The sequence below is a fragment of the Asparagus officinalis genome, chromosome 8 (assembly GCF_001876935.1).
Source record: "Asparagus officinalis chromosome 8, Aspof.V1, whole genome shotgun sequence".
Lineage (NCBI taxonomy): Eukaryota > Viridiplantae > Streptophyta > Magnoliopsida > Asparagales > Asparagaceae > Asparagus > Asparagus officinalis.
Genome location: NC_033801.1, coordinates 12,175,038 through 12,186,148, shown reverse-complemented (window position 1 = coordinate 12,186,148; position 11,111 = coordinate 12,175,038). Strand labels below are relative to the sequence as shown.

At 36.7% G+C, this 11,111-nt stretch overlaps 1 protein-coding gene across 1 annotated transcript in view; it reads left to right on the top strand.

Moving 5' to 3' along the window:
- Positions 1,038-11,111, top strand: part of LOC109820867 (disease resistance protein RPS2-like) — a 27,105-nt gene continuing 17,031 nt past the window's right edge. The window contains exon 1 of the mRNA XM_020387063.1: positions 1,038-1,416. Within this exon, the coding sequence (XP_020242652.1) occupies positions 1,038-1,416 (379 nt within the window). The remainder of the gene's footprint in view (positions 1,417-11,111) is intronic.

Here is an 11,111-nt window from a genome sequence, read left to right as displayed (position 1 = left end):
ATAATTTCTTTAAATTTATTTATCCTCAAAATTATTCTAAAAATAATCTTTAAACATATTTTTTTTTCTGTATGAACAGTAACCATTTCTATTTTGAAAAATATTTCTCATCATTTAATATCATTTATCAAACAATCCTACGTAGAATATCACAATATAAATATGCTACAACATAATCATATCGCAGACTAATCTATGCATAAACTTAATTAAATTCATAACGGATCTAAAAATTGTAATGACGAATCAAATGAGAAAAGGGATCTTTCTTACGAGGCCAAGGGCCTGTGAACGAGGTGACGACACCATTGCGGGTGTGGTACGGCGGCTCTGGAGTTGATGGCGACGAGGGGGAAGAGTTGGATAGCGGGCGATGTGGCGTTGGATCTTGTCGGAGGGGCGACGGCTGAGTCGAGGCTTGGACTGAGCGACAAGGAACGGGTGGAGGTTAGGCTGAGAGAAGAGGAAGAGCGGCTCAAGGAGACGAGGAACAGCGGGCTTGGGCTGAGCGCGGGTCAGACGGAGCTTGGAGGGAACGGAGGAGGGCGAAGTGGTGGCTAGAGCGAGGGAGGAGGCGGTTTGGGAGGCTCGGAGGAGTTTGGAGGAGAGGTTGAAGAGACAGAGATGGAGGCTCGGCATTGCAGATCTGGGTGGTCGGGTGGCGAGAGGGGAGGTGATGGCGAGTTGGGGAAGAGGGAGCTTGGCTGGGCACGGATCTGGGTGCGAGCCAAGGTGCAGGGTTGGTGAGCGCTGGCGACAGGGCCGCATGGAGCTGGCTCACAACTGAGGTTGGGCGGCGCGAGAGGAGGGCGTTGGTAGCGTTGGTTGTTGGGGTAGATGGCGAGCAGGGTTCGGGTGGTCGGAGCTGATGGGGTTTGTTAGTGTTTGTGATGGAGAGAGAGAGAGAGAGAGAGAGAGAGAGAGAGAGGAAGAGAGAGAACGGTGTTGAGGGAGAGAGAGCGTATTAGTGAGAGAGAGAGAATGAGAGTGAGAGAGGGGGACTTTTGAGGGAATCAGGGGGAAACACCAAGCGGAAAATGATGAGGGAATTGAGGAGGGGATTACAGAATTTTAGGAGGGGACTTTTGAGGGAATTAAGGAGAAAATTAGGGAGAAAAATCAAGGTGGGGTACATTTCCACTATGAATTATCTTCTCCTGAGTGACAGTGGTGAGCAAGAGAGCTATGAGGAGGTACAGCAGATCGACAAAGCTCAAGGTGAGTGGAAGTCTGCCATGGAGGAAGAAATGAAATCCTTGACAAAGAATGGGACTAGGGAGCTCGTAAAGCTTCCAAGAGGGCGAAAAGCTCTTCATAATCGGTGGATTTATCAGGTCAAGGATGAAGCCAATGGACAGAGACGCTACAAGGCGAGGCTTGTAGTGAAGGGCTATGAACAGAAAGCAGGGGGGGGGGGTGAATAGGATAATTACTAATCTAATCTGATTTTGATGCCAAATAAAAACTTAGAATGCAATATTCTAGCAATATGATATGCAAGAAAGATATGCAAGGATAAGTGATGCGGCATAAACATGTACCAAAAATGTTGCAAGTGCACAACCGTGTCAAGTTATAGTATAAAGATATCGATCCCACGAGGAAGGTGTTTTGTAGGAGAAAATATAAAATCGGTTCTTATGTTGTGTGCGTGACAAATAGGAGTGATGAGTGAATGTGATTGTGAAGAGATTGAGAGAGTGAAAATGGTGTGTAAATAGGCGCAAAATGTAAGTGAGAGTGGATGTGACAAAGAATGAATGTGATCAATAAGACAAGAAGAAAAAATCAAGAAACAAATAAAAATCAAGAATAAAAAATAAAATTCAAGAATAAAAGAAAATATAAGAAATTAAAGATGGTGGATTCAATTATAGATATGGGTAATCTAAAATTGAACCCACTTCTTAGAAAATGGTGATTCCCTAGAGGGTTCTAGCCTAAAGGCGAATCAAACAAAATAAAAATAAACAAAAAGAAAAACTAAACCCAAGAGGGTTCTAGCCTCAAGGTGAATAGTGCAAGAAATTAAAATCTAACTACAAAATAAATTGCAAAATCTAAACTACAAAATTTATTAATTGTAACAAAAAGTTATAAATTTGGAAGACCTTCTCAATTAAGAGTAGCCCTCCTCTCCAAAAGGAGTTACAAAAATTTTCACACCTCTAACCCCTCACTTTCTACCCCTATTTATAGTAAACATCAGTGAATGAGAGCCATTGGATTAAAATCTTATCCAAAAACAACAAATTTCAGCCTTAGATTCGTAACTAACTGTCCAGTGTATCGATACCAGGATCGATATGGGTATCGATGCTGGCATCGATACAGGCATCGATGCGGGCATCGATGCCCCCATCGATGCAGGCATCAATGCCTGCCCTTCTCCTGTTGCTGTCCGCAGAGTTCCTCTTCCATTGGCTTTTGGGCTTGGATTTTGGGCTTTTGAGCTTCTTGATTTCTTCATGTATTTATTTTGATTTTAACTTTGAGCTTTGTCATTTCTTGGGCTTTAATCTTTGGATAATTTGGAAATTGATTTTCCAATGTGCTTCTTTGCTTCATTTCTTCATTTAATCAATGGGTTTTTGTTGAGAGATGGGAAGTTGAGATTTATTCTTCATTAACCTGCAATTAAAAGATAAAAATAATTATTAGTGGTATATTTATTCATATAAAATAGATAATGAGGGTATAAAATTGTAATAAAATGTGATTATCAAATACCCCCACACCTAAACTTTTGCTAGTCCTCTAGCAAAGAAAGAAAAAGAAAATCCCAACTCACTTTCGCAGGAATTGCGGTTGTATTTAGCGCATACAACAAGTCTTTAAACCCCTAGGTTACCCTAGTGGACGAGTTGTAGTCTCGTGAGGGTTTGCAGTGAATATACCCATAAAATTAGGTCAACTTGCCAAATTAAAGAAGTCAGTAAATAACTAAATTCACTTGATAACTTTAGATAATCTAATTGGAGCTAGTTATCACCCAAGAAAACTTTTTTATATATAACTTTAAGGTATATTTTCAAGAAAATCTTCTCATTGTAGCAATACAAAACCAAGCCAAACTTAGAAATTTAATTTAAAAGTTTTGAAAAGAACATGCTAACTCTTTGTTTTAAATAATTTTCAAGTTGCTTGATTTAAAATATTTTCCAAGACCATATATACAACTATAAACCATTTAAAAAAATTATTATTTTTCTTTTTATTTTATTTTTTTAACTCTTTCTTCCTTGGTGATTTTTTTTACTTTAACGGGCTTTCTAAGTGACCATTTAATGAGTTTTGGGCCAATGGATCCCAACCCAAATGGGCTTAGGTCATTAAGTATGAAAATACTCCTTGGGCTTAATTACTCGGTCAGCTTAGGCTTTATAAGATAGAATCACCTTGAATTCAAGAGTTTTTTTTTTCTTTTTGGTGCCCATTTGAAAAATATATAAATCAAGACATTTTGAAAAATTATTTTCAACTCTAAGTTAGGCATGTAAAAAATTCATTATTTTAAATAAAAGTCCAAGTTAAGGCTTAAGTAAAGTATACTACTTTGAAAATCATTTCTTAGGAAATTTATTTAGAGTTATCATAAAAGGTGAACTTAAGTAAATAACCAATTAGGGATTAGAAAATTTCAAATTTATCAAATAAATCAATTATTACATAACTCTATCAATTTGGCAAGTGACGATATTTTTATAATTTTTTTTTAAGAAAAAGGGAAAAAAGTAACTAAAAATGTAAAATAAAGAGAAAAATAACTAATCTCACCCCCACACCTAAATTTTGTATTATCCTCAATGCAAACTCTATGATGCATAAAGTAAAGCAGATAAGAAGTGAAGCACTTACATTTGGTCGGCTGATAAAAATCTGCAATTATCTTTGGTCTGAGGAGGATGAAATCAAAAATTTATTCTTCTGTTTCTTTTTTTTTTTTCTTTTTTTCTTTTTTTTTACAACTGAACAAGAAACTCTCAAATGAGAGAAGAATAAATTATTTTTATTATTCTGACATAAACAAAATAAACAATGTAGAATGAAATATTCAACATGAAGAGTTCCTGTTCTACATTGAATCCTACCTTATTGCTGAAAATTCTTCCCCGGATTTTAAACAAATTCAGAATGATATAATCAATAATGTGAATTTCCAAGCATTTCGGGGTGTTCAGTAATTCTTGCAACAAAGTAAGGTAGATATTGTTGGTGTCATGCATTTTGCATTTCTTAATGAACTTAGACTCTTGTACTGTGAAGTTTTGTTTTCTAACAACCAATTCTTCTGTGAAGTTCTGAAAATTTGGTTGTTGATTATTCTCCAAGAATCTAAGTTCATCAAGAAAGAGTTCTTCAAAATTTAATTCAAAGCAGCAAATGTTTAACACAGTTTTATTATTCTCAAGGACCTGATCTGCTTCTTCTAAAAACTCTAACTCTTCATCAAAAATTTCCTCAAAACTCAAATCAGACTCTTCTTCTTCTTCTTCTTCTGAGCTTTCCTGAATGTAGTTTATTTCTAGAGGCTGATTATTTGGTTGGTCCCCTGGATTAAAAATGTTAAGATCAGCAGTCAAATTCCTAAAGGACAGCTTCATTTGACCAGTTCTACAGTTGATGAGAGCATTAGAAGTGGCTAAGAAGGGTTGTCCTAAGATGACAGGTTTCTGTCCTTTGGGATTGGAAACAGGCTGTGTTTCCAAGACTACAAAATCTACTGGAAAAATAAAATCTCTAACCTTAATCAGAACATCCTCTAACTCACCCATAGGGACCTTGATAGATCTATCAGCCAACTGTAAGGTGCATTTGGTTGGGTTCAGTACACCTAGACCTAATTGCTGATAGACTGAATATGGAAGCAAATTGACACTGGCCCCTAAGTCTAAAAGCGCCTTATCAATGTGAGTATTACCAATGATACATGAAATGATGGGGGAAAACCTGGATCTTTACGTTTCAAATGTATGGGATTTGATAGTATTTCACTGATATTGGCGGCTAAAAAGACTTTCTTTGGGACATTTATTCTCCTCTTCTTAGTGCACAATTCTTTTAAAAATTTAGCATAAGATGGAATTTGTTCAATTACATCTAAGAGAGGAATATTGACCTTAACCTGCTTGAATGTTTCTAGGATCTTCTCCTCCTGAGGAGAGTGTTTCCTAGACCTGAGTCTGTCTGGAAAGGGAGCAACCGGTCTAAATCTATCAAAAGCAGGCTCAGGTTCGGGTTCAGGTTCTTGGTCATCTGAGGGGAGTGATTGTTGAATAGATTCATCAGAAGGAGAAGGAGAAGGAATTTGTATAGGATCAGGAGTTTGACTTGGAGGAGTTCTCACTTGATTATCGACCTGTCTACCTGACCGAAGTGAATGGATTGCATTCACTTGAGCTTCATAGGATGAACTGCATCCTGTGTTATTAGGGTTGACCACGGGTTGACTCGGAAATTTTCCTTTCTCTCTTTCACTCACGGCACTAGCTAGTTGACCAAGTTGGGATTCTAATCTAGCTATAGCTTGAGTGTTGGAGTTGAGCATTTGTCCGGTTGATTGCATGAAGGAATTCAACGTGCTAGATGTTTGAGTCAACATATTCGTGGTTTGAGTAGAGGCCTTAATTATGGTTTCTAAACCCCTTTCCAAGACATTGAGACGTTTATCTTGATCTGGATTGTGAGGAGTTTGAATTACAGCTTGATGAGGAGGAGACTGATTTTGATACGGCAGATTGGGTTGTTGAAATTGTGAATGAGAATTGAATGGAACTGTGTTTCCCCTAGGAAAATGTTGGGTCGAAGCGGGAGTGAAGTTTTGAGTTCCGGGAGAATTTCCTTGATTCCATGCAAAGTTGGGATGATTTCTCCACCCTGGATTGTAGGTTGGAGAAAATGGATCATTTCTAGGGTGCTGGAATACAGCGTTCATCTGTTCTAATGCATTGTTGTTTCCTAGGAGAGGGCATTCCTCTGAAACGTGGGTAGGAGACTGACAATTATGACATCCTGAGGCAGAAATATTATTGATTTGAGCTGGAGCTCGTTCCTTAATTTCTAAAGCTTCTAACCTCCGTAGAATCGTCGCCATCTTCGCTTCAGAAGCAATGTTTGACTCTAAGGAAAGACCACTAGACTTAGATTGGGGAACTGATGAAACCCTATCATCGCAGTGTTCCCATTGCATTGTTTTTTTCAGAAAGACTCTCTAAAAACTCTCAAGCTTCATCAGCGTTTTTCCTCATAAAATCCCCGTGACACATTGATTCTAAGGAAGTTTTTGCAGAATAATCTAATCCCTCATAAATTATTTGGCACAATCGCCATTTTTCTAAACCGTGATGAGGACATTGGATGAGAAGATCTTTAAATCGGTCAAAATACTTCCAAAAAGGTTCTCCCGGGATAATTTTAAAGTTTTGAATGCTGTTCCTAAGCTTTACCGTTTTATGAATAGGGAAAAATTTCTTAAGAAAAACGGTGACAAATTCATCCTAAGTTGAGATGGAATTTGTTGGTAAGCTGTACAGCCATTTTTTAGCTTTATCCTTAAAAGCAAATGGAATAAATCTAAGCTTAATCGCATCTTCGGTTAATTCTCTCATTTTAATCATAATACACACTTCCTCAAATTCCAAAATAAAAATATATGCATCCTCTGTTTCATTACCAAGGAATTTGGGAAGCATGTTTATGTATTACGGTCTAAGCTCAAAACTTATTCCATTTGTTTCGGGGAGCCTAATGCACGAGGGGATTGCATTCCTAATGGGATAGCACATATCATGAAGAACGGGTGGATTAGGATGCTCCATTTCTATGATTGGTTCAAAGCGAATTAATCGACGTGTATTATCCCTAATCCACTGTTGCATACACCAAAATATTTCGTTTTAATTTTTTTATTATTAAATTTTTTTTTAAAGAAAAAAAAATTAGTTTTTTTTATGAGAAGATAAAGAAAAAGAAAAATCCTAACTAAAACAAATCAAAGTAATCACTTTTTAATCAACTCTAATTCTAGGGTTTAGCCTAACTCAACTAGACCAGCTCCTAACCAAAAACTCCTACAGTGAAAAGATCAAAGTTTTACCCAGGTAGTTAGCCAGGTAAGGATAGTACTAGAGGGTGATCAAAGATCAATTAAGTACCTCTTTTCTTGCGGAGCGCTTTACGATTCTAGAAAACTTAAACCGGTTCACTTAAGCATTTCTTGTTCCTTATTGAGCTCGAATCCTTAGGGGCCAACGTCTAATGAGTTTTAGAAGGCTTGGGTTTTTGAAGTGAGGAATTAGTGATTTGTGGGCTAAGGAAAGGGTGATGAAATCCCTTACCTTATCTTGATTATGGGTTTTGCCCTTAAGAATGTTTTGAGTGTGTGCCAAATCAAGTGCTACAATCACTTTGATGAATTCCTACTAATAATATGAAATGCAACCCTATGTATTAAAAGCAACTAAAAAGGATGGAAAAGAAAAAATCTTTTTTTTAATTAGGGTTAACAATCAAACAAATGAGAAGGGGGAAATTATTTGAATTTATTATCTTGTTAGTAAATGTCAAAGTGAAAGATGGAATCCTAATTGTCTCTAATTGTGAAGCTAACTAAAAGGGGTGGAATTGAAAACGCTAGAAAGAAGACTTACCCGGAAGCAAATCTTCAAATCCTAGTTCTCCAATCCGCGATCTTCAAGCTCCAAGCGTTTCCTTCACAATAAACACACAAGTTAAAGAACCAAAATAATTAAAATCTACTTAAGCACCCTCCTCGGCAACGGCGCCAAAAACTTGATGTGGCATAAACATATACCAAAAATGTTGCAAGTGCACAACCGTGTCAAGTTATAGTATAAAGATATCGATCCCACGAGAAAGGTGTTTTGTAGGAGAAAATATAAAATCGGTTCTTATGTTGTGTGCGTGACAAATAGGAGTAATGAGTGAATGTGATTGTGAAGAGATTGGGAGAGTGAAAATGGTGTGTAAATAGGCGCAAAATGTAAGTGAGAGTGGATGTGACAAAGAATGAATGTGATCAATAAGGCAAGAAGGAAAAATCAAGAAACAAATAAAAATCAAGAATAAAAAATAAAATTCAAGAATAAAAGAAAATATAAGAAATTAAAGATGGTGGATTCAATTATAGATATGGGTAATCTAAAATTGAACCCACTTCTTAGAAAATGGTGATTCCCTAGAGTGTTCTAGTCTAAAGGCGAATCAAACAAAATAAAAATAAACAAAAAGAAAAACTAAACCGAAGAGGGTTTTAGCCTCAAGGTGAATAATACAAGAAATTAAAATCTAACTAGAAAATAAATTACAAAATCTAAACTATAAAATAAATTACAAAAATACAAGAAAATAAATCTACTCTATAAGCATAAAATAAATCTAATCTATGAGCATGAAATAAATCTAAGGCAAGAGGGTTCTAGCCTCTTGGCTATTTAAACAAGAAAATAAAATCTAATTACAAGCATGAAAATAAATCTAACTAATAAGCAATAAAAGAGAAATAAGAAAAACAAACCTTCAAATTAATCTCCATCTTCATCTTCATCTTCATCATCCAACAAAGAGAAGAAGAGAATAATTTAAAGTGGTAAAAAATTATTATTATTAATTGCAACAAAAGTTATAATTTTGGAAGACCTTCTCAATTAAGAGTAGCCCTCCTCTCCAAAAGGAGTTACAAAAATTTTCACACCTCTAACCCCTCACTCTCTACCCCTATTTATAGTAAACGTCAGTGAATGAGAGCCATTGGATTGAAATCTTATCCAAAAACAACAAATTTCAGCCTTAGATTCGTAACTAACTGCCCGGTACCGATGCTGGCATCGATACAGGCATCGATGCGGGCATCGATGCCTGCCCTTCTCCTGTTGCTGTCCGCAGAGTTCCTCTTCCATTGGCTTTTGGGCTTGGATTTTGGGCTTTTGCTTGGGCTTTTGGGCTTCTTGATTTCTTCATGTATTTATTTTGATTTTAACTTTGAGCTTTGTCATTTCTTGGGCTTTAATCCTTCTTATTAGCTTGGGCTTTTGGATAAATTGGAAATTAATTTTCCAAGGGGCTTCTTTGCTTCATTTCTTCATTTAATCAATGGGTTTTTGTTGAGAGATGAGAGTTTGAGATTTATTTTTCATTAACCTGCAATTAAAAGATAAAAACAATTATTAGTGGTATATCTATTCATATAAAATAGATAATGAGGGTATAAAATTATAATAAAATGTGATTATCAATAAGCAATGAGATAATATATGATAAATTATGAGACAATAGGCGATATAAAATGAGCACAAGAACAGTACGCCAAAACCAAACGTAAACATAAGATATGATCACAGAGTTCGGTCAACCATCAACCTACGTCTCCGCTCCTCACCTTTGTTAGACCCTAGAGGGGGGGGGTGATTAGGGTCTTATGCTAATCTAATCTGATTTTATGCCAATTAAAACTAATAACAAGCTATCCTAGCAAGTATGAAATACAACAAGATATATGAGCTAGGATAGGCAATATAAACTAATGAAATATATCCTATATGATAAATATATACAAGGATATATAAACTAGCACAAGATGATATATCCTACCAAAGAGATATACAATATGATATATGCAAGGATATATAATTAACACAAGGGTAAACAATCTAACTACAAATGTGATAGGGGCAAAGTATAGGCAATTGGCGATATAAGATGAATGCATAAGCAATTGCGCCAAAGACAAACTCAAACACACTATATGATCACGGAGTTCGGACCTTCCGTCCTACGTCTCCGCTCCCCACTCCCGGGGAGAAATCCACTATCACAATCCGGTTTGGAAGCCGGAACTTCTACACACTCGGTTTTCTAGCTAACCGAAAACTCTACAACTCACACTCTTGCAATCACACTCTACACCCACTAAGTGTTGGACCTAGCCGTGTCTCCCTCAAGTGCTCGGTTACAACCTCTCCCTAGGTTCGTCAACCGATGCCACTCCTCTTAGGACGATCCCCGACTCTCACCACACTCCTCTCGGTGTACAAGTGTATTACAAAGTGTATCTCACAATAAGCACAATATAAATCAAATGATTGTTCTCTAAACAAGGTGAGAACTCAATTAAGCACAACTCCTAGTCACAAACCCACAACCCCAAATTATACTTTGAATGTAAATACAATAAGCTCAAAAGGTTGTGTGTGAACAAAGAGATATAAATCAAAACTAAACTCAATGTAGTTCTAGCTTAATAACAATGATAATCAAATATATAAAAGAGTTAGAAATAGAGTTTAGAAAACTTCTCAATATATCAAGAGTTGGAGGGAGAATAGTTGAATGCCCAAACACCAATAGATGATCTCCTCAAGCTCTTGTAGAATTGAATCACAAAAACAAACTCTCAATTTGCTTAAAAGCTTTTTAAACACACTTAAATCAAACTAAAACCCTTGTTAAAACTTTCTTAAACTTGTTTTAAAACTCTCTTGGATAACTTTAAAAGACATCAGCAATGGGGTATATATACCCACTCAAAGCTCAGCCAAAAACACCCAAAACAAAAGACAGAAAAGCCCCCAGAAATCTGCTCAGGAAATAGCCGTTAGGAGCCAACGGCTCTTTTGTCGGTCGACCGGAAATCTCGTCGGTCGACCGATGGAAAGCATTCGGTCGACCGATGGAAAACAGCTCAGAAAAATAGCCGTTGGGAACCAACGGATCTATTGGCGGTCGACCGGCGGAAATTTCGGTCGACCAACAGAGAGCAAAAATACGAAGAACTGTTCTGGACAATCGTCGGTCGACCGGTGCGGTCGACCGAAGAAAGCTCTCGACCGACCAACTCTCTACTGCATGCTGACGAAAGAACAAATGAACGGTCGACCGGTGCGGTCGACCGAAGACTGACACAGCAGAAAACTGATATTAAAACAGATTTTTGAGACTTTTGAAAATATGTTAAAAATAACAAATGAAGTCCAAAAATAATGAAACTTTAGGAAATGTATATAAACATGAAAACAAACATGTTACAAAAAGAATTTTCCAAATTGCATTTCCCATTTGTGAAAAATCATCATTTTGCAAAATAGTCCAAAACA